This window comes from Callithrix jacchus, chromosome 9 (assembly GCF_049354715.1).
Source record: "Callithrix jacchus isolate 240 chromosome 9, calJac240_pri, whole genome shotgun sequence".
NCBI lineage: Eukaryota > Metazoa > Chordata > Mammalia > Primates > Cebidae > Callithrix > Callithrix jacchus.
The window spans coordinates 32,004,891-32,030,186 of record NC_133510.1 but is presented as its reverse complement, the minus strand read 5'-3'; the positions used below and the strand labels follow the sequence as shown (position 1 = coordinate 32,030,186).

At 36.8% G+C, this 25,296-nt stretch overlaps 1 protein-coding gene across 1 annotated transcript in view; it reads right to left on the bottom strand.

Annotated features, from left to right (window-relative positions):
- Positions 1-25,296, bottom strand: part of ADAMTS20 (ADAM metallopeptidase with thrombospondin type 1 motif 20) — a 225,514-nt gene that overhangs the window by 177,659 nt on the left and 22,559 nt on the right. Inside the window, exon 3 of the mRNA XM_002752357.6 lies at positions 21,923-22,082. Coding sequence (XP_002752403.2) covers positions 21,923-22,082 — 160 coding nt within the window. The remainder of the gene's footprint in view (positions 1-21,922; positions 22,083-25,296) is intronic.

The following is a 25,296-nucleotide window of genomic DNA, read 5'->3' as shown; positions in this document are numbered from 1 at the left end:
CATTCTGAAATTTGCAATGAGGTAAGGATTTTCATTATTGCTATTTCTAAGGACAGTTCTAGAAATTCTAGCCAATGTAATAAAACAAGAAAAATAAATAAAATGTTGAAAGATTGCAAAGGAAGAAATAAACTGTCTACATGATTATCAAGGTTCAGAATCCAAAAGAAGCAACAAATAAACCACTGGAGTACATAAATTTAGCAAGGTTGCTGAGCATCAGGCCAATATTTTTAAATGCCTGCATTTTTATATAGAATAAACATAGCAATTAGAAAATAAAATTTTTTAAATATCATTTATAGTAGTGTCAAAAAACTCACCAAGCACCCAAGAAGGAGACAAACAAAAGATGTGCAAGATCTCTGCAAAGAAATCTATTAAATATTATTTGGTAAATTAAAGAATAAATGAGGATATAACATATTCATAAGTTAGAAAACACAAATTATAAAGATGTGATTTTGCCAACACACTGATCTGTTGACTTAATGAAGTACAATAAAAATTCTTTTTTTTCCTTTTGTGGAAACAAGTTGATTCTAAACTCTGTATGTAAATGTAAAGGGTCAAGAATGGCCAAGACAATCTTGAAGAAGAATAAAGTCAAAGGCTTCCTCCAACATATCAAGACTTATCACAGAGCTATAGTATCTATAAGACAGTATGACACTGACAGAAATAGAACAATGGAAGATAACACAATATCCAAAAAGATCTATAATACACTTTTTGAATAAATGTTATATATGCTAAGTTTTTAAAATTCCTTTGAAATACTTCAATTATCTTTTACAAGATATAGTTTTACTAACATTGCTATTAATAATTTTATTTTCTGCTGTTTTTGAGTTTTCAAAACAGAATAAATCAAAGTTTGAAATTATTGATAAATTGAGCTTTTATTTTCAAACAGGCTTTTAATTTCATTTTATTTAATCCTATATCCCAAAGTTCAATATGTCACTAATTTTTTTAAATGAAGGTTTTCACCACAATAGGATTAGTTTCCAATAAGGAAGAACTAAAGACATTTCATCTAACTCTTAATTCTTCTTTATGATACCTAACTTTTATAAGTTTTACTTATGCAAATATTCTCAAACACACTCCAATTCAATTGTTAAGGTCACCAATCACCTACTTTGCAAAATCCAGTAATCAATTCTAAATCTTCACATGCTTTGAATTCTCAATACCATTTAGCCAACTAATTAGTCCTACCTTTTGAAAATCTTTCCTCAAGTGGTTTGGGGAGCAAACATTCCTCAGTTCTCTTGGTAAGTCCTTGACCTCACTTTTCAATCTTCCTGTTGATTTCTTCTCATCTCCCTAACCACCAACTATTGGCATGCCCCATAGTTCAGTCTTTGGATTTTTTTTTTCTGTCTCTCTATCTAGTCTATTCCCTAGGCAAGCTCATTCAGCCTTATATCTTTATATATCATTGGTATTCTGATTCCTAAATTCTTATCTCAAGTCTAACCCTCTCTACTCATGCTCCAATTCACTTATTTATTGCCTACTTCTCTCCCTTTGGATTTCCCTTTTTTTTTTTTTTTTTTTTTTGAGACGGATTTTCACTCCCTTTGGATTTCTAACAGGCACCTCAAGTTCAAAATGCCTAAAATCTAATTGTTGATATTTCCTCCTGAACTTGTGTTTCCCTTAGACTTCAGCATCTTAGTAAATGAGAACCCCATCCTTCCATTTGCTTAAAAGAAAAAAAAGAAGAAGAAGAAGAATGTGACAATTCTTTTACTCTCAGCCCTCACCTACAACTACCTGTCAGGTTGAACATTAAAACATATACAATATCTGTACCCCTCTTGCTATCTTCATAGTTACCACCCTAATTCAACACCTCACCACTTCTCAACACAATTATTGCAGTATATTGCAGTACCTTCAAATTGGTTTTCTTGCTTTTGCTTGTTCCCTAGTTTTGTTTTTTCTTTTTTTCCTACATAATCTGAATGAGCCCTTTAAAATGTGGACTGATTTTACTATTCCTATGCTCTAAATCCAACAGTAGCTTCCAATGTTACAGTTATAGCCAGATTAGTACTGTGACTTAAAATGTCCTAAGTGTAGAAGTGGATTCCCCATGAACCTAAAAAAGCTTAATGTTTAGGTCTCTAGAAGTTACATATTAATAATTTTCTATTTAAAAGCACTCCAACTGTTTAATCTTCAGGATCCCACAACCTGTAGTCACCCAGAACTACACGATCTGGCCTCCCACTGCCATTCTTTCTACTGATTTCCTACTACCCTCTTTCCTCCATCACTGCATTTGTACTTGTACAGGATAGTCTTGCAACATGTCAAGCAGGTCCCAGCACATTTTTAGCTTCAGTGAGGAAGCTATTCAGTAAATATGTTATGAAAAAATGAACAAATAAATAAAACCCATGCTCCAGCAAGGTTGACACCTCATCTTGCAGAATTCTTATGTGGAACAAGAGCAGGAGTCTCCTCTTAGCAATCAACTTTTTTCTTCACATATTCAATGTCCAACTCCACTCTCATATTCTAATGTGGAGCAGGAAAAAACTGTTATGAGACTTGCCACTGCACTCTTCCGGCCTTCCTTCTCATTTTTTCTCCTGACACATCCCTACCCCATAATAGGAAACTTTTCATTTATTTATTCTATGCTATATTTTCTCTTTTCAGCTGAATGCTACGCACTGATTCTTCCAGAGTTAGTAGTCAATATACAAAAGAAAGAGATAAAGAATTCAGAAATTTATCTTATTTGCTCTTGAACAACCAGATTTTGAAAGTCGCAACCTTAATATCACCTTGATCTTTCTACTTGCAGTCTCCCCACCTCTCAAATAAAAACATCTGAAGAGTTGTCATCAAACAATCCCAATTTGCTAGAATATACACAAAATTATTAAATACCATGGCAATAAAGAAATAATCTCACAGAAAACTGGGCAGCTTTGCACTATTTCTAGTTCTCATTCTTTTACTACAGCCTGTATTATATTTGCTAATACCTCGATTAAAATTTTTTTAATGTAAAAAACAAATTAGCCACCCAAAAAAAGTCTTCTTTTGGAGAATGTAGGTGAAGAGAGAGGTAAAAGAGAGAGAACTGCTTCAGGCTTTACTCTTTTGAATCTAAGATATCACTGGGACATCCAAGAAAACATACACATCTGGCAGTTTCTAGACCTGAGTTTTAATCTAAAAACAAGAGCTTAAGTGAAAGGTTTTAACATCATGTTTCATTTAAATTAGTAGTTAAAATCAAGAAAGAAAAAATGCATAATCTATATTAAAACATAGTCTAAAATGGTGGCCAAGAAGAACACTTTTAAAAAATACTTAGACAATAGGAAACCAATAATAACTAGGAAGGGAAGTAGGAGCAAAGAAAGAAAAAAAGCAAAGTTGAAAGCAAAGTGTGCCAGTTAAGTCAAAGACATAAGAAAATTCAGTTAGGATAAGTTGATGGATAGTATGACATGTTCTTGCAAAACTGTAACAGTAAGAAGACAGATTAATGCTTTTGGCAAGTAGAAGGTCATAAGTGATCTCTGAAAGAGTAGTTCCAGTAAAAGATTGTAAAGGAGAATAATATCTCTGTAGTCATCTCTACATAGATTTAGAAGCTTAAGCTTACTCTTTAAAACATCATTAACAAGTTATAATACACAATAATGGGCATGGTCGTGGCCATATTTAAATCCTCTGTCCCTGCATTAATTAATAGCACCTTCTTCTCTGCTCACAAATTTATAAAATGTTATAAATAATAGGGACTTCAAATATCAGATTGCAAACTGATGGCTAACTAAATACAGCTCATGTTTCTTTTTTTTCCACTTTTTTTTAAAAGAAAACCTAAATATTCATCTTCTTTATAAAGTACAAAAGAACTGGTAATACTGGCCTTGCATTCCCAATGAACCTTTTGCAAGAAGCACATATATTACAATGCCCTATGGAAAGCTCAGTTCCTTCATGATACCTCACCTTACTCCTTTCTGGTCTCTTTAGTTGTAAGTTACCTAAGTTAGAAACCCCTAAGCTCGACATTTAGTTGAATAGAAAACAGATTAAATTAATTAACTATTCATTATCTACTGTGGGTAAGACCCAGAGAGCGTTAGGTCTCAAAGTCAGTTAGTAGTGTAGCCAGAACTAGCTTACTGAGCAAACTCTGGCCTCTGCTGAAACTAAAAACACTGGATTTCCTCCAGACCAATGCTGCTTAAATCATTATCTTTAAAAGAAGGGGAAATAATCTGTACATAATTTTATTAAAAATGCAGTTCTCATGCATTCCCAGAAATATTTTCCAAATAGATTACTCACAAAAAAATGTATAAATGTCTCATCAAAGTTGAGAAAAATACTTTCAGAAAATTATCTTCAATTTACTTCTTTATGTGTACTTTCCTTGTTTGACACTTAAATCCTTTGTTGATAAGATGGCTTTTTTCTTTAATTCAGTCTCTTCTCATTCAAATCTAAAATTACATGTTTTTTAAAAGCTGCCACAGCAACGAATACAACTATTTTGTTAAAAGTAAATTATATAATATCTGTTTTAAAATGTTTTTGATAATATATCTGTTTTAAATTTTTTTTATTTCCCCAATTCCTATAGGATAAGCAACAAAATCTTTAAAGTTACTTCATAACTAGTGTCTGTGTGCCTTGCTAGCCTCCCTAGACTTCACACACACCTGCACCTTAGTCTCCTGATATAGTAAATGGGTTACTCTTTTTCACACACAGCAGGACTTAGAAGATACAAATGCCACATTCCCTGTTATCTAGAGCCCTGTTCTAATCAATTTTTATATATTTTGTAACATTAGGCACTCAAAGACTATAAAAATTAATAAATTTAGAAAACTTTTAGGAAAAGCACAGAAATTTTAAGCTGGCTGACATCATTTTACAACCCAGCTGTATTAGTCAGTTCTCATATTGCTATGAAGGAATACCTGAGGCTGGGTAATTTATAAAGGAAAGACATTTAATTGACTCATAGTGCATCATGGCTGGGGAGGCCTCAGGAAACTTACAATCATGGCAGAAGGTAAAGTGGAAGAATGGCACCTTATTCACAGGGCAGCAGGAAGGAGAAGTCCAAATGGGAAATGCCAGACACTTATAAAACCATCAGCTCTCATAAGACCCACTCATTATCATGAGAACAGCATAAGGGAAACCACTCCCATGATCCAATTACCCCCACAAGAGGGTCCTGCCCTTGAAATATAGCAATTATGGGGATTACAATCCAAGGTGAGATTTGGGAAGGGACACAGAGCCAAAGCATACCACAAACTAAACAAATTTCATTTTCACTTCCATCCAGTCATCTGTTTTATTGCTCTACAAATCCTTTGCATCCTCTCCCATGACACTGAGATGAGAGCGACAGAGTGGGTGATAGAAGAAATGAAGTAAAATTCATAAGGTCTCCTGAGGAACACAGATCAGTTGTGATCTACCCTTAGACACAAGTCATAGCAGAACTACACTTAACAGAATTCAGAGGCTTTTCTTCATTCGTGTCAGATATATTTTTAGGGTCCTTCCTCACTTGGGTTTATTTATTTTGTATAATTATGGTTGATGGTGGTGTTTGTGAGATTTTTTTTGTTGGTGTTTGTTCATTTTATGTGTTTTTGTTTGTTTGCTTTACCACTTCCACAGAATTTATTTCGAATATATTTGATATCTATTTGAGAGTCTGGCATCCACAGTGACTAGGTTTACCAAATATAATTTGGATGACCTGAGACATGCAGTGAACTTTGACCTTGGAAACAATTTAATTCAAGGCTAAAACCACTGTGAACTGTAACATTTCAGGGTCATAATGATTTAAAACTATCAACAGAAATACTGTATCAGAAAAAGATAGCAGTTTTCCTTTTCCATTTAATCACTTTGTCTCATGTGCTAAATCTGGAGGCCCACCTATTTAAAGGATTCTCTGGGGAACCTCCTGAGGGTTCATCCATTAGAATATATAAGACCTTTGGTCCTCAGAGTGTGAGAAGGGGAGAGACTGCCTCTAGGAAATATATGCCCACCAGAAAACCTGGGAATCCAAGCCACTGGGCAAGGCCTTAACCACACACAGAGCCGGAACTGATTTAAGGAAAGGAATATAAAAGTAGGAGTGGCAGTGGAAAGAGGCTTACATACATTCCCAGTCTCCATGCAGAACGGCGAGGCCATTGCTTATTTTGTCTCACAGGTGACTTCACGGAAATCTGCCAATTAACTCAGGCAGTGGTAGCAGGTTGAAAAAAGCTCGCAAATGAATTGTGTGATACATCGTCAAGTGTGGAACTCCCTTGGCCAGAACCAGGAGAGGGTTGTGGGCAAGTGGAAAGTGTGCTGCAGCCACAAGTGCAGGAGTTGGGTACAACAGCTGTGCAGGCAACCTGGGAGCAATGTGGCTTGAAAGATGCTGTTGTGTTCTGAGCTTAGATGGCCTAGAATTTAGCTTACTACTGCTAGCAGAGAAATTGTGGCTTTGAGATCTATGTTGCCAAGTGCACAGCAGCTGGGTGGGCCTACTGCTGCCTGTTGCTCCCTACTCCCTGTTTGAATACTTCTGTGCAGAAGAGTCAGCTATGCTCCCCTCTGGAACATGAGACCATCTCCCCGCTGACCAGAGACCTACTCCTTGACCCCCGGAGGGGTTGTTGCTTGCCCCACACACAGAAAGTCATGGCAAGGACTTGCCTGACCCAGCCCCCAGCTGGCTTTGTCTCCCTCCATCCCCCTCTTCCACCCCTGCCACCCACCCTGGTGGCTTAACACAAAAAAACAGACACTTTGGGGAGCTTTATGGCCCATACATTGCCTGAGAAACCAGAGTAAATCCCCTGGGTTACATAAGGCAGCACAAATCCCACCACTGCTACTGCAGCTGGTGCTCTTCTGCAAATACCACCTCCTGGCTAGAGGCCACCTGACACAGTCCATTACAGCACCTCCAAGTAAACATTGTGCCCAAAAAGGAGTTAACTGGCACATGACTGCAGCAATTGACATAATCTGCAATACCTTGGCTAATCAGGAGGTCCTGAGCCTGTCCGATCTGTCCAGTAATTATTGGGATCAGTTCATTACTACCAAAACTGGCTTTTGTTCATTAAGGCTATCGACAACCAAGGAATCTCACAGAATCTATGTCACTCCCTCACCACCCCCATCAGAGCTGGTGCTGGTACCCACTGCTGGGAGACTTGAGGACAGGTCACATTGGATTCACTGCAGACGTTCCCCAGAACTAGTCAAGAGTGTGACAGCCCCACTGGCAGCTAGACTCAAAGGTGCAACAGCATTCTCAGTAGATGGTTCTCAGGAATTCCAACTCCTAGGGAAAGAGAAAATGTACCACATCAAGGAAATACCCCATGGGACAAAAGAAGCCAGGTGGCAGGTCTTGAGTTCCAGACCTTTCTGCTGGTGGCAAGTTTATATCAGCAGAGGCACAGTTACAGTGTTAGGCTCAGCAGGGAAAGTCTGTAGCTCTACCTCAACACTCAGGTAGCCCTAATGCTCATAAAGGGTCTTGAAGACAGAGATTTCTTTTCCCCCTTATCCACCACTGCAGACACAACTGAGGTTTTTCCCACAGGAATTCAGCAGGAGTACACCTGTAACCAACCTTTCTGGAAAACTTCAGGGTGGTTTGCATCCCCACAGGAAGAACGTCCTCCAGGTGCAGGTTTGCAAGAGAGGTAGAGTCCAAATTCCTCTCTATTGGGAACATCAATATTCCTGCAGATTAAAAGAGCTGCCTGCCTAATCCAAACAGCTGGACCACTGGGTCAGGATTGTGTCTGGGAAGTGGACAGCTTTCCTGCTGACCTGGCAGGAGATTTGAAGTGGCTCTGGCCCTTCTGTCTGATAAAACCTCAATGCATTCCACTGAGAACGTCCCCAGCCACATCTCTCAAGGCTGGGACCTCTACCCACCACTGGATATTACATTTACTCACCTACTTTAGCCACAGCCAGTTTAAACCTATGGGCCCTTCCCCTACTGGCCTGAACCATGAACTATTCAACCTAGTAAATAAAATTCTGGGAAAAAATAAATAAAGTACACACCGTAGGGGAATGAGATAAGCTTCAAGAGACCTCTGCCATTCCAACCCTATAGGACATAGTGAACTTGCTCAAACACTGAGCACACTGCTGCAATCAGCATTTGAGAAAGCTATCACTCTCTGTAATCAAGAACTCACACAGAGGCTTCACTCCTGAAAGCATGAAGAGCCTAATTACACTACCGTAAACTATAAACATTAAATTCACACCATTAAGATGGAAAAAAGAAAAATTTAAAAACATAAAGCAAAAATAAATTCAAGAATAATTAGAAGAAATATTCTACCCAAATGAGAAACAACCAGAAAAATAATTCTGGTATTATGACAAAACAAGGCTCTATAAAACCTGCAAGAGAACACACTAGCTATCCAGCAATGGACCCAGATCAAGATGAAATCTTTGAAATGACAGATAAAGAATTCAAAATGTTAACTAGTTACTCAGGAAAACATCAGAAAAAGGTGAAAATTAACATAAAGAAATTTAAAAAACAATTCAGGATAAGAATAGAAGAAAGTATAAAGAGAAAGATAGTAAAGAAAAACCAATCAGAATTTCTAGAAACGAAAGACATCCTTAGGAAATTACAAAATGCAGTAGAAAATTTCAACACCAGACTAGAACAATTACAAGGAAGTATTTCAGAGCTTGAAGACAAGGCTTTCAAATTAACCTAATCAGACAAAAATGAAGCAAAAAATAATTAAAAGAAATGAACAAAGCTTCTAAGATTATGTAAAACACAATCCAAGTCTGGGATTATGTAAAACAGCCAAACCTAAGAACAGCTGGTGTTCATGAGTGAGAAGAAAATGCAAAAACTTTGGAAAATTTATTTAAGGAAATAATTGAGGAAAACTTCCCAGGTCTTACTAGATATTTAGATTCTAAATACAAGAAGTTCAAAACACTCCTGGGAGACTTATTGCAAAAAGGTCAGCGTCAGGTGTATAGTCACCAGGCTATCTAAAGTAAACATGAAGGAAAGAATTTTAAGAGCTGTAAGACAAAAGCATCTGGGAACCTATAAAGGAAATCCTATCAGACTAACAGTAGACTTCTCAGCAGAAACCTTACAAGCAAAAAGGGATTTGGGGTTTTAGTTTTAGCCTCCTTAAACAGAACAACTGTCAGTTAAGAATTTGTATCCAGCAAAACTTAAGTTTCATAAATGAAGAAGAAATAAAATCATTTTCAGACAAATGCTGAAGGAATTTGAAGACTATCTCAATAAGAAATGCTAAAAGAGGTTCTAAATCTTGAAACAAAAGCTTAATATGCACCAAAATAGAACCTCCTGAAAGCATAATACCCACTAGGCCTATAAAATAATTATACAATGAAAAAATAAATAACTTCAGTAACAACATGATGAATGGAACAGTATCTCACATCTCAATATTAGGGCTGAATGTAAATGGCCTAAATTCTCCACTTAAAAGATACAGATGGGCAGAATTGATATTAAAAAATCATGAACCAAATATCTATTGTCTTCAAGAGACTCACCTAACATATAAGGATTCATATAAACTCAAAGTAAAGGGGTGAAAAATACATTGCATGCAAATGGAAACCAAAAGTGAGCAGTAGTTAATCTCATATCAGACAAAACAGACTTTAAAGCAACAATAGTAAAAAAAGAAACAAAGGCAAAAAAGGCCATTATATAATGATAAAAGGATCAATGGAACATATACTGGAGCTTCGAGACTCATAAAACAATTACTACTAGACCTGAGAAATGAGATGGACAGCAACATAATAATAACGGGGGAATTCAATACTCCACTGACAGCACTAGACAGATCATCAAGACAGCAAGTCAACAATAAAACACTAGACTTAAACTACACTCTAGAACAAAGGAACCTAAGATATATGTACAGAATATTCTACCAAAAACTGCAGAATACACACTCTTCTCATCAGCACATGGAACATTCTCTAAGACAGACCATATGGTAGGCCACAAAACAAATCTCAATAAATTTTTAAAAATAGGAATCACATCCAGTACCTTCTCAGACCACAGTGAAGTAAAACAAGAAATCAACTCCAAAAGAAACCCCAAAAATACACAAATACATGGAAATTAAACAAACTACTCCTGAATTATTTTTAGGTTAACAATGAAATCAAGATAGAAATTTAAAAACTATTTAAAATAAATGATAATAGTGACACAAGTTATCAAAATCTTTGGAACAGAACAAAAGTAGTGCTAAGAGGAATGTTTATAGCACTAAATTTGTACATCAAAAAGTCTGAGAGATCACAAATTAACAATCTAATATTACACCTCAAGGAACTGGAGAAATAAGAATAAACCAAATCTAAAGCTAGCAGAAGAAAATAAATAACAAAGATCAGAGCAGAACTGAATGAAATTGAAACCAGGAAAACAATACAAAAAAAATCAATGAAACAAAAGGCTGGTTCTTTGAAAAGATAAACAAAATTGATAGGCCATTAGTGAGATTAACCAAGAAAAGAAGAGAGAAGATTCAAATAAGCTCAATTAGAAATGAAACTAGGGACACTAGAACTGACACCATAGAAATACAAAGATCAGTCACGATTACTATGAATACCTGTATGCACACAAACTAGAAAGCCCAGAGAAAACAGATAAATTCCTAGAACCATACAACCCTCCTAGAGTAAATCAGGAAGTAGAAATTCTGCACAGACCAATAACAACCAGTAAGACTGAATCAGTAATTTTAAAAATTGCAAACAACAACAAGGACCAGAAAGATTCACAGTTGAATTTTACCAGACAGTCAAAGAAGAATTGGTACCAATCCTACTAAAACTCTTTCAAACTATTGAGAAACAGGGAATCCTCCATAATTATTCTATGAAGCCAGTATCATTCTGATACCAAAACCAGGAAACAGCATAATAAAAAAAGAAAACTACAGACCAATATCCCTGATAAAAATAGATGCAAAAATCCTCAACAAAGTACTAGCTAACCAAATCCAAAAGGACATCAAAAAGAAAATACACCATAATCAAGTGGGTTTCATTATAAGGATGCAGGGATGGTTTAACATACACAAGTCAATAAAGGTGATATATCACATAAACAGAATTAGAAACAAAAACTATATGATCTCAATAGATATAGAAAGAGCATCTGAAAAAAAAATCCAGCATCTCTTTATGATAAAATCCCTCAACGAATTAGGCATAGAAGGAACATACCTTAAAATAATAACCACCATATTTAACTAACTTACTGCAAACATCATATTGAATGGAGAAAAATTGAAAGCATTCCACCTAAGAACTGGAACAAGGCAAGGATGCCCTCTTTTACCACTTCTACTCAATATAATACCAGAAATCCTATGCAGAACAATCAGGCAAGAAGAAGAAATAAAGGGCATCCAAATTGGAAAAGAGGAAGTAAAACAATCCCTGTTTACCAATTATATGAATGTATACCTAGAAAAGGCTAAATAGTACTCCAAAAGACTCCTAGATTTAATAAACAAATTAAGTAAAGTCTGAGGTTACAAAATCAACATACAAAAACCAGTAGCACCAAAAACAATCAAACTGAGAGTCAAATCAAAAATTTAATCCCTTTTACAATAGCTATAAAAAATAAAATAAAATACTTAGAAATATACTTAACCAAGGTGGTGAAAGATCTCAACAAGAACTATAAAACACTGCTGAAAGAAAGCATAGATGAATAACAAGCCAAACAAACAGAAGTACATCCCATGCTCATGGGTTGGAAAATATCATGAAAATGACCATATTGCCAAAAACAATCTATAGATACAATGCAATTCCTATCAAAATACCAACATCATTTTTCAAAGAATTAGGAAAAAATCCTAAAATTCATATAGAACTAAAAAGGAGATCAAAACCAAGGCGATCCTAGGCAAAAAATAAATAAATAAATCTCGAGGCAACATACACCCAACTTCAAATTATACTACAAGGCTATAGTAACCAAAACTGTATGGTACTGCTATAAAAGTTGGCACATAGACCAATGGAACAGAATAGAGAACCTACAAATAAAGTCAATCACTTACAACTAACTGATCTTTGACAAAGCATGCAACATAAATTGGAGAAAGGATACCCTGTTTAATAAACTGGGAAAGTTAGATGGCCACCTGTAGAAAAATGAAACTGGATCCCTATCTCTCACCTTGTACAAAAATCAACTCATGATGGATTAAAGTCCTAAATCTAAGACCTGAAACAATAGAAATTCTAGAAGAAACCCAAGGAAAAACTCTTCTGGGCATTGGCCTAGGCAAAGAATTTATGACTAAGACCCAAAAAGCAAAAATAACAAAAACAAAAATAAATGGAACCTGATTAAATTTAAAAGCATCTCCACAGCAAAAGAAATAATCATAAGAGTAAACAGATATCCCACATAATGGGAAAAAAATTTGCAAACTATGCATCTGACAAAAGAATGGTATCCAGAATCTACAAGAAACTAAATTAAATCAGCAAGAAAAAAAGCAAATAATCCCATCAAAAAATGAGCAAAAGAAATGAACAGACAGTTCCCAAAAGAATGTATACAAATGGAAAAACATGGAAATGTACTCACATCACTAATCATCAAGGAAAGGCAAATTAAAACCACAATGGGATACTACCTTGTTCCTGTAAGAATCGCCATTACTAAAAAATCACAAACAATAGATGTTGGCATGGATGTGGTGAAAGGGGAATGTTGATACACTTCTGGTGGGAATGTAAATTAGTACAACCTCTAGGAAAACCAGTATGGAGATTTCTTAATCAAAGAACTAAAAGTAGATCCACCAATCAGTCCAGCAAATACTACGACTGGACATCTACCCAATGGAAAAGAAATCATTACAGGAAAAAGACACATGCACACATACATTTATTGCAGTCAAATTCACAGTTGCAAGGATATGAAGCCAACGTAAGTACCCACTAACAAGCAAGTGGACAAAGAAAATGTGATATATGGGGGAGTTTTCCAAGATGGCATGGTAAGAAAAACTCGGGATTGCAGCTCTCACTGAAGGCGCAGAGGGTGAGTCCTAGCTGCATTTCCAGACGGATCTTTGTTGCCCACAGAACGGGGAAATTCCCAGGAGTAGGAGAGTCACAGGAAGCCAGCGCAGCCCTCTCGGCTTGCGCGGGCGGTTTCCACAGGTGCTGCAGCTCAGTGGCACCCCGCACAAAACGCGCTGATCTGGGTGCCCTGTTAACCTGACAATCAGAGATTTGGGAGGCCAGATTAGCATATCCATCTGATTAAACAGGACTTGGACAGTGAGCCAGACAAGGAGATTCCCGGGAAGTGACATTTGAGCCAGTGCAGTGGGCCCCTGCATGGGAAATTACACAGATCCCGGTACCCTACCAGCAGGCAACTAAAACACCTGGGAGAGAGTCATCCATTCAACTTAAAAAAAAAAAAAAAAAGAGGGGGAAAGGGCTCTGAGGCAGGAAGCCAGGTGATCAGGCTCGGCAGGTCCCACCCCCACAGGGACAAACAAAACAGCCATTCAAAACGGTCAGGGTTCAGAGTTTCACTGCGTGCACAGCTGAATGCAGGACAGTGCAGCTCCATGGGGGAGGGGCGTCCGCCAGTACCGAGGCATTCTGCCCCTACTGAAGTACACGCCCATTGCTGACGCAGCCTGCCATTGCCAAGGGAACCCGCCACAACAGAGAGATTTCACCAACAGGGTGGAGCCCACAACAGCAGGGCAGAACACACGGGCAACAGGGCGGAGCCCAGGACAGAAGGCCGGAGCCCACAGCAGCAGGGCAGAGCCCACAGCAGTGGGGACTGGAGTAGACCTCAGCAGTTGTACAGCAGAGGAGCTAGACTGTTAAAAGAAAAACTAAGAAACAGAAATACTTCAGCATCAACAATCTGGGCATACACTCAGAGAACTAATCGAAAAGCCAGGAACTACTCAGACAACAGGTGGATAAATCCACAAAGATGGAAAGAAACCAGTGCAAAAAGGAGGAAAACACCCAAAACCAAAACACCTCGCCTCCTACAAAGGACCAAAACTCCTCACCAGCAAGGGAACAAAGCGGAGAATGAGTGTGACGAAATGATGGAATTAGACTTCAGAAGGTGGATAATGAGAAACTTCTGTGAGCTAAAAGAACATGTTCTAAATCAATGCAAAGAAACTAAGAACCTTGAAAAAAGATTTGAAAAAAGATTGGAGGAAATGATAACAAGAATGGACAACTTAGAGAAGAATATGAATTAATTGAAGGAGCTGAAAAATACAACATGAGAACTTCGCGAAGCATGCACAAGTTTCAACAGCCGAATTGACCAAGCAGAAGAAAGAATATCAGAAGTTGAAGATCAACTCGATGAAATTAAACAAGAAACCAAGATTAGAGAAAAAAGTGCAAAAAGGAATGAACAAAGTCTCCAAGAAATGTGGGACTATGTGAAGAGACCTAATCCACATTTGATAGGTGTACCAGAATATGATGAAGAGAATGAACCCAAGCTGGAAAATTCTCTTCAGGATATTATCCAGGAAAATTTCCCCAACCTAGCAAGACAGGCCAATATTAAAGTCCAGGAAAAACAGAGAACACCACAAATATATTCCATAAAAAGAGCAACCCCAAGGCACATAATCGTCAGATTCACCAGGGTTGAAATGAAGGAGAAAATACTAAGAGCAGCCAGAGAGAAATGTCGGGTCACCCACAAACGGAAGCCCATCAGACTCACAGCAGATCTCTCAGCAGAAACTCTACAAGCCAGAAGAGAGTGGGGGCCAATATTCAACATCCTTACAGAAAAGAACTTTCAACCCAGAATCTCATATCCAGCCAAACTGAGCTTCATAACTGAGAAAAAAAAAAAAAATCCTTTGCAAACAAGCAAGTACTCAGAGATTTTGTCACCACCAGGCCTGCTATACAAGAGCTCCTGAAAGAGGCACTATATATAGAAAGGAACAACCAGTACCAGCCATTCTAAATACATACCAAATGCCAAAGAGCATCAACAAAAAGAAGAATCTGCATCAACTAACGGGCCAAACAGCCAGCGAGCATCAAGATGGCAGTATCAAATTCACACATAACAATATTAACCCTAAATGTAAATGGGCTAAATGCACCAATCAAAAGACACAGACTGGCAATTGGATAAAAATCCAAAACCCATCAGTGTGCTGTATCCAGGAAACCCATCCCACATGCAAGGATACACAAAGGCTCAAAATAAAGAAATGGAGGAAGATTTACCAAGCAAATGGAGAGCAAAAAAAAGCAGGAGTTGCAATTCTCGTCTCTGATAAAATAGAGTTTAAAGCAACAAAGATCAAAAGAGACAAAAAAGGTCAGTACATAATGGTAAAAGAATCGATACAAGAAGAGCTAATGTTCCGAAATATATATGGACCCAATACAGGAGCACCCAGATATATAAGGCAAGTTCTTAATGACTTAAAAAGAGACTTAGACTCCCATACAATAATAGTGGGAGACTTTAACACTGCACTATCAATAGTAGACAGATCAAACAGACAGAAAATTAACAAGGTATCCAGGGCTTGAACTCAGACCTGGAACAAGCAAACCTGACAGACATTTACAGAACTCTCAACCCCAAAACCACAGAATATACATTCTTCTTGGCACCACATCACACCTACTCTAAAATTGACCTCATAATTAGAAGTAAAGCACTCCTCAGCAAATGCAAAACAACTGAAATCATAACAAACAGTCTCTCAGACCATAGTGCAATCAAGTTAGAACTCAGAATTCAGAAACTAACTCAGAACCGCACAGCATCATGGAAACTGAACAAGTGGCTCTTGAATGCTGATTGGATAAACAATGAAATGAAGGCAGAAATAAAGAAGTTCTTCGAAACCAACGACAATGAAGACACAACATACCAGAACATCTGGGACACATTTAAAGCAGTCTCTAGAGGAAAGTATATAGCAATAAGTGCCCACATGAGAAGAGTGGAGAGATCCAAAATTGATACCCTATCGTCAAAATTGAAAGAGCTAGAGGAGCAAGATCAAAAAAACTCAAAACCCAGCAGAAGACAAGAAATAACTAAGATCAGAGCTGAACTGAAGGAGATAGAGACACGAAAAACCCTTCAAAAAATCAATAAATCCAAGAGCTGGTTTTTTGAAAAGATCAACAAAATAGACAGACCACTAGCCAGACTGATAAAAAAGAAAAGAGAACAACCAAATAGATGCAATACAAAACAATAAAGGGGAAATCACCACAGATTCCACAGAAATTCAAACCATCATCAGAGAATATTACAAACAACTCTATGCACATAAACTAGTAAACCTGGAAGAAATGGATAAATTCCTGGATATCTGTGTCCTCCCAAGTCTAAACCAGGAGGAAGCCGAAACTATGAACAGACCAACAACAAGGTCAGAAGTCGAGGCAGCAATTAAGAGCCTACCATACAAAAAAAGCCCAGGTCCAGATGGGTTCACAGCCGAATTCTACCAGACACACAAAAGGAGCTGGTACCATTCCTTCTGAAACTATTCCAAATAATCCAAAAAGAGGGAATCCTTCCCAAATCATTTTATGAGACCAACATCATCCTGATACCAGCAGAGACTCAACAAGAAAAGAAAACTTCAGGCCAATATCCATGATGAACATAGATGCAAAAATCTTCAATAAAATACTGGCAAACTGACTGCAACAGCACAGCAAAAAACTTATCCATCATGATCAAGTAGGATTCATCCTGGGGATGCAAGGCTGGTTCAACATACACAAGTCTATAAACATAATTCACCACATAAACAGAACCAAAAACAAAAACCACATGATTATCTCAATTGATGCAGAGAAGGCCTTTGACAAAATTCAACAGCCTTTTATGCTAAAACCCCTCAATTAACTCGGTATTGATGGAACGTATCTCAAAGTAATAAAAGCTATTTATGACAAACCAACAGCCAATATCATACTGAATGGACAAAAACTGGAAGCATTCCCTTTGAAATCTGGCACTAGATAAGGATGCCCTCTCTCACCATTCCTATTCAATATAGTACTGGAAATTCTAGCCAGAGGAATCAGGCAAGAAAAAAAAATAAAGGGTATTCAAATAGGAAAGGAGGAAGCCAAATTGTCTCTATTTGCAGATGACATTATAGTATATCTAGAAGACCCCATCATCTCAGCCCAAAAACTCCTGAAACTGATAAGCAACTTCAGCAAAGTCTCAGGATATAAAATCAATGTGCAAAAACCACAAGCATTCCTATACACCAATAACAGACTTCAAGAGAGCCAAATCAAGAATGAACTGCCATTCACAATTGCTACAAAAACAATTAAATACCTAGGAATACAACTTACAAAGAATGTAAGGGACCTCTTCAAGGAAAACTACAAACCACTGCTCAACAAAATAAGAGAGGACACAAACAGATGGAGAAACATTCCATGTTTATGGTTAGGAAGAATTAATATCGTGAAAATGGCTATACTGCCAAAAGTAATTTACAGAATCAACGCTATCCCCATCAAGCTACCATTGACTTTCTTCACAGAACTGGAAAAATCCACCATGAACTTCATATGGAACCAAAAGAGAGCCCGCATAGCCAAGTCAATTCTAAGCAAAAAGACCACAGCAGGAGGCATCACACTACCGGACTTCAAACTATACTACAAGGCTATGGTAATCAAAATAGCATGGTACTGGTACCAAAACAGCTGATATAGACCAATGGAACAGAACAGAGGCATCGGAGGCAACACAACATATCTACAACCATGCAATCTTGGATAAACCTGACAAAAACAAGCAAGGGGGAAAGGATTCCCTGTTTAATAAATGGTGTTGGGAAAACTGGCTAGCCATGTGCAGAAGGCAGAAGCTGGACCCCTGCCTGACACCTTACACTAAAATTAACTCCAGATGGATTAAAGACTTAAACATAAGACCTGGCACCATCAAAACCCTAGAAGAAAATCTAGGCAAAACCATTCAGGACATAGGAGTAGGCAACGACTTCATGACCAAAACACCAAAAGCATAGGCAACAAAAGCCAAAATAGACAAATGGGACCTAATCAAACTTCACAGCTTCTGCATGTCAAAAGAAACAGTCACTAGAGTGAATCGGCAACCAACAGAATGGGAAAAAATTTTTGCAGTTCATCCATCTGACAAAGGGCTGATATCCAGAATTTACAAAGAACTCAAACAGATTTACAGGAAAAAAACAAACAAGCCCATTCAAAAATGGGCAAAGGATATGAACAGACACTTTACAAAAGAAGACATACATGAGGCCAACAAACATATGAAAAAATGCTCATCAGCAGTGGTCATTAGAGAGATGCAAATCAAAACCACACTGAGATACCATCTCACGTCAGTTAGAATGGCAATCATTAAAAAATCTGGAGACAACAGATGCTGGAGAGGATGTGGAGAAATAGGAACACTTTTAAACTGCTGGTGTGAGTGTAAATTAGTTCAACCATTGTGGAATACAGTGTGGCATTTCCTCAAGGCCTTAGAAATAGAAATTCCATTTGACCCAGCAATCCCATTACTGGGTATATATCCAAAGGACTATAAATCGTTCTACTATAAGGACACATGCACACAAATGTTCATTGCAGCACTGTTTACAATAACAAAGACCTGGAACCAACCCAAATGCCCATCGATGATAGACTGGACTGGGAAAATGTGGCACATATACACCATGGAATACTATGTAGCAATCAAAAACGATGAGTTCGTGTCTTTTGTAAGGACATGGATGAAACTGGAGAACATCATTCTCAGCAAACTGACACAAGAACAGAAAATGAAATACCACATATTCTCACTCATAGGCGGGTGAGGAAAATGAGAACACATGGACACAGGGAAGGGAGTACTACACATCGACGTGTATTGGGGGGAATGGGGAGGGACTGTAGGCGGGGGAAGCTGGGGAGGGTTAGCCTGGGGAGAAATGCCAAATGTGGGTGAGGGGCAGGAAGGCAGCAAAACACACTGCCATGTGTGTACCTATGCAACTATTTTGCACGTTCTGCACATGTACCCCAAAACCTAAAATGCAATAAAAAAGAAAATGTGATATATATATATTTATCTGGAGGCACCATACACCCAACTTCAAATTATACTACAAGCATATAGTAATATTTTATATATATATATATATAATACTACTATAGCCTTGTGTATGTGTGTGTGTATACACACACACACACACACACACACACACCATGGAATACTATTCAGCCATAAAAAGGAATGAAATAATGTCCTTTGCAGCAAGTTGGATGGAGCTGGGGACCATCATTCTAAGTGAAGTAATTCAGGAATGAAAAACCAAATACTGTATGTTCTCACTTATAAGTGGGAGCTATGCTATGAGTATGCAAAGGCATACAGAATGATATAATAAACTTTGGAGATTCAGAAAGAGTAGGGTAGGAGGGGTGTATGGAATAAAAATCTACATACTGGGTACAAGGTACACTACTTGGGTGATGGGTGCACTAAAATCTCAGATTCACCACTATGTAATTCATCCAAGTAACCAAAAATCACTTTTACCCCAAAAGCTATTTAATTTTTTCAAAAGAATATATAAAACCTCCAAGTATTTCTAAACAACAATATGTTAACTGAGGGAGGAAAAAAATACCTAAGATAATTTTAATTGCATTTGCAACGTTCCACTTTTACTAAAAAAAATGATTATGTACTAGCTAACTTTTAGGTCACTAATTGCCTTTATTAGTGATTAAAAATTTGTATGTTAATTGTACCTAAAATTGGAGGTGATTTAAGAATTGAAAAAGATACTACCTTTTGCATTTTAGTAGATAAATATTATAGAAAAAATGTATTTTATGATTAAAAGGAAATGAAATCACATAGCTTTCCATTTGCTTTTTATTTGTAGCTTTCTAATAAATCTTTAGTATAAAATTGTTTAACAAAAAAAGCCCAGCTTTTCTTGAATTATATTCTTGCTTGTAAATGCAAAACCCTCCAAATTATGTGAAACACTTATGTATTCAGAATGTCTACTTTGTGGTAAGAAGCTAAACAATTCATTAAACAAGCTGCTCTTGAATAGTAGATTAGAACAAGCATAAGCTGCCTTCTGTAGAATTCTATTGTGAAGCTGTACCCATTCGTGTTTTCTTTGAAGCCATAAAAATGAAACCCTTATGTTCATATTAAAAGCATAAGAAAGGCATCTATTATGTCAATAGATTTAAAACACAGCCTTAGACACAGTGAGAATCACTCCAAAGGTTAAGAAGTGCATTCCCAGGGAAAACCATCAAAGGCCTACATATCATTATATCCCAAAACAGATGGCATCACAGTGTTTGGAACTATAGTTTATGGACACCTACGATCTCAAATAAATCCTTGCTAATCCCACTCTTTTGTCTAGATTTTGTACTTTGATGGTAACTGCAGGTGCCTTTTCTCCATCATATTACTGCATGTCATTCTACAAATAGTGAAGATACATGTACATATATGGACACAACCCTTAATGCAACTTTTATACAATATGTAAGTATTTTACCAGCCATGATATACTCTTTGTAGAAATCTATGCTTTCTAGATTCTAATCTATTATAAATCTTCAGTAGCCTGAATTTTCTAGGAAAAAAAAATGATAAAAATATACCTCTCTCATAGATTGGTGAAACTACAAAATTGATTTTAAAATCCCTTTGTAAAACAATGTGGAATTATCTAGTGTTTACGTGTATATCCTAGAGAAACTCTCATAAACAGGAGATGGGGACAAGAATATTCACAGCAGCATTGCTTCTAACAGCAAAAAACTGCAAACAGCCCAAAAGCTCAACAGGAAAACACTGTTGTACAACAATGAAAATAAATGAATTGTTCCTACATGTACCAAAATAGGTGAACCCCAGAAACAATGCTGAGCAAAAAGGATAAGTCACAGAAAACTATATACAATATGTTTCCATTTTGTATAAAGTTAAAACCATGCAAAATTGAGCAACGTGTTATTGTTACTTAGGTCTAGGGATTTTTTCATCTAAAATCCTGTTGAAAAATATTAAATAATACTAACATGACTAACAGATTAAAATGAAAATTTTCTATGATTATTTGCTACAAATTTCACATACTGAAAAACTTTTGGGATTTAAATTTAGTTTACTGCAAAAAAAAAAAGCTATCTACAGACAGAAAATCTCTAATGCATCCATACATGGGAAAAGATTGTTTAAAATATCATGTCCTTCAGTATTTAAGAAATATTATATAATCTCATTTATATGTGGAATCAAAAAAGTTGAACTCATAAATGTAAAGCGTGTAATGGTGGTTACCAGAGGCTGCAGTTGCAGTGAGGAAGGAAAGATGTTGGTCAAAGTGAATAAAATTTCAGTTAGATAAGAGGAATAGGCTACTGTACTGTACATGGTGATTTTAGTTAATAAGAATGTATTGTATTCTTGAAAACTACTAAGAGTAGATTTTAAGTGTTCTCATTACAAAAAAAGAAAACTAAGCATGTGAGTTAATGCATATGTTAGTTTGATTAAGCCATTCCACAATGTATCCATACTTCAAAACAACATGTTGTACATTCTAAACATACACAATTTTTATTTCTCAATTTAAAAAATAAATTGAAAATAAATAAATTATTGAAGAGAAATAAACACATTATAACCTATAAAAAAGATTTTAAATTATCACTATTTAGCTGAAAAGACTTTTATTTCACAGTTTACCTGACACATCGCAATGCTTGAGAGACTCCAGAAAAGAGTTATTTAATTCTTGTCTGTATATAAGATGTGGCTTGTTGTAACTATCTTCATCTTCACTCCCATCTGCCTTCATTATAGGTTCTAAGAAATATTCACCATCATGTGCTTTAAATGTTCCCGTCTGAAAATAAAGGAAACAAAAACGAATTGTTTCTAACAGTCGCCAAGAAGAAAAAATACATAGTATCATAGGTTAAAAGAGCAGACAGAAGCAAAACACCAAGGAGTCTGTTCCCCTAAGAGCCATCAACTGATCATAAAACATTTCCTTTCTGTGGCTCACTTTTCTCTCTTCACTCCTATGTATAAAGTCATGAAGACTGGATAGTATTCTAACAGGCCGAGCTAAGTGACAGGCATTCCAGGTACAAAGAACAGCATAGGCAAAAGCATCAAAATGGAAAATGTGTTTAGAATAATCTATAAATAATAAAGCCTGTGTTGTTTTGATCTGTGGGAAAATAGGTACTTTGATACAGTAGTGTTGAAAATATAAATCAGTATAATCACTACTTTGATACAGTAGTGTTGAAAATATAAATCAGTATAATCACTAAGCAAAAAGCAATTTAGCAATATCTAACGCATTAACAATGTATTTGCCCTTTAACACAGAAATTCCCCTTCTGAGAATTTATCCTACATATACTATACACTTGCATGTGTGAAATTACATACTTATAAATTTATTAACCATAACATTGTTTTTAATAGCAAAATACTGGAACCAATTCAAAAGTCCACTGATAAAGTCTGTTTACACAAACTTTGTCACAACTATGTTATGGAATCCCTTGAGGTTATAAACAAACAAAAAAAGAAAAAAACATTCTATGTAGTAATATAGAAAGAACTCCAATGCATATCATATGCCAAAAAAAATTACAAAACAGAATGTATACTTCACTACTATTTCTATAATAAAGGAAGAAACTCCAAAACTAAATATTTCTATTTGCCTGGTTACTACTGAAAAAACTCTAGAAGGATTATTAAAAACAGTGCCAATAGAAGTGGGAGAAACTGGGTGTATGTTGGATGAACTAGACATGGCAACGTACTTCCTATATGCTGTCCCTCTACCTAAAATGTTTCCTTACTTCCCACCCTTCACCTCTACCTCTGCCTCATCACACTCAGTCTGGCTGGCTGGCTTCATTTCATCCTTTAAGTCTCAGCTCAACTTCAAGTGTCATCTCATCCTTCAAGTCTCAGCTCAACAACTACTCAGAAAGTTTTTCCTTGACCAGTTATCTAGGCAACCTCTACTTCTAAAAACGCATTACGTCTTCTTGACTTCTTTAGCACATTTACCATATGTTGTATTTATATATCTGTTTGCTATTTAAAACTATTCTTCCCCACTAGACAGAAGGCTTCAAATAAGCAGAGACCTATCCCTAAATTTCTACTGCTTAACAAACTATCTGAGACCTAGGTACATGTGGTAAGCAGTAAATACTTGTTAAACCAGAAAAGCTATTATTTCCTATCTTTGCAAGCTCAGTTTATGTTAAGCAGAAGTAGGGCATAAATTTGAAAATGTAGGCTAGACCTAGCATATAAAGACTCTTACTTGCAGGGATTTTTGTCAGAAGAGTCCACAAACTTGGCAGAGAAAAAAATTACGTCCTTATTATCATTAACCTAATTATAATTAATCTAAAACTCCTTCATGAAAGAAATGCTAAATGTGAATGTAGGCTACAAATTCCAGTAAGATTGTCAATAGACAGCACAGATATTTTCATCACATGATAATGTTTGAAATATCCAAAAATATTGTTTATGCTTATCAACACTTCAAAATTAAGGTAGTTATTAGTCTGCCATTAGATCTTATCTAAGGTGCTAATAAAATATACATAAATATTTTGAATATCTTGATAACTATATTTCAATATAAATGGTTTATTTTATATTTTATTAATATTTCAGGTGCACTGAGATTCTAAGAATAGAGAATTTAAATAAAAATGGGAGGAGGAGCAGAGTCAAAGTAATAACTTTGTAAGACTGAACAACTCTACAACTAAGGGAAGACAAGTGAAGGGAAGTGTTTAGCCATCAAGGTATGAAGTAACAAGGGCTTGTACTTTGTTGAAAAGAAGCCCTTAAATGGTCAATTTATATAGATAGATCCCTCTCTAGAGTCAGGTGAGGGTAAGTCATCCAGGGGAGGCATTTATAATGTTAATAGCTAATTCTAATACAGAGATCAGACATTATTCATTTATATGTATATTCATTTATATATATTTTATAGAAATATAGAATTCATTTCAACCTAATAATTATTTAAAGTAAATTATATTATTATCCCCACTTTACAGGGGAAACAAATGAGGAATGGAAAGGTTAGGTCACTTGTCCAAGGCTCATACCTAGTAAGTGGCAGGATCAAGATGTGGACCCAAATACTTTGGCTTCACGATTCATGCCTTAACTCATTACACCATGCAAATTATTATCAACTTTGATAAACTCTAAGAACTAGTCAACTAATATTTAATGGGCACCTACTGTGTGCCAAGAATAGTTCTATGGGCTAAAGATACAGAGATGAACATGACAAAATCCCTGCCTTCAAAGAATTTATACTCCTATGGAAAAAAGGCAGACAATAAATAAAAATATAATGGAATATGCAATACATGCAATAAAAAATAAAATAAGGCAAGGAGAGAGGACAGCAAAGCTGAGGCTAGAATAATCAGAAGATAGCCATGGAAAATTCTGGGAGGACATTCCACATAGAAGTGAATATTGCAAACAGTGACTGAAAGACCTAGAGATGAAAAAGTTTCGGCATATAAAGTGACAGAGAGACGGGGGGACTCAAGATGGCGCTGTGAGAACAACCCAGGATTGGAGCCCGCGTTGAATTCGCAAACGGTGAGTCAGTGCTGCATTTCCAGACTGATCTTTGTTGCCCACAGAACGGGGAAACTCCCAAGTATAAAAAGACACGGGACGCCAGGAAGTAGGTCTGCCTGGCGAAGCCGGCAGCTGAGGCGGTGGCGGCCGGCCCTACCCAGCAATCCCCACAGGGCGCGCTTGTCCGGGTGCCTTGTTGAACCGGCAACCTGAGACTTGAGAGGGCTGGACTTGAGACTGAACGAGACTTGCACAGTAGCCCAGTCCAGGGGATAGCAGGGACAGACCGTTTGGGATACCCAGTGGGACGAACAAAACCGCGATTTCAAACTATCCCGGGCAGACGATCCAAGACGCTCTGTGGGGGAGGGGCGTCCACCACTACGGAGGCAACCTGCCCCAACTGATATACACGCCCACTGCTGAGGCAGCCAGCCGTTGCCGAGGCAACCTGCCCC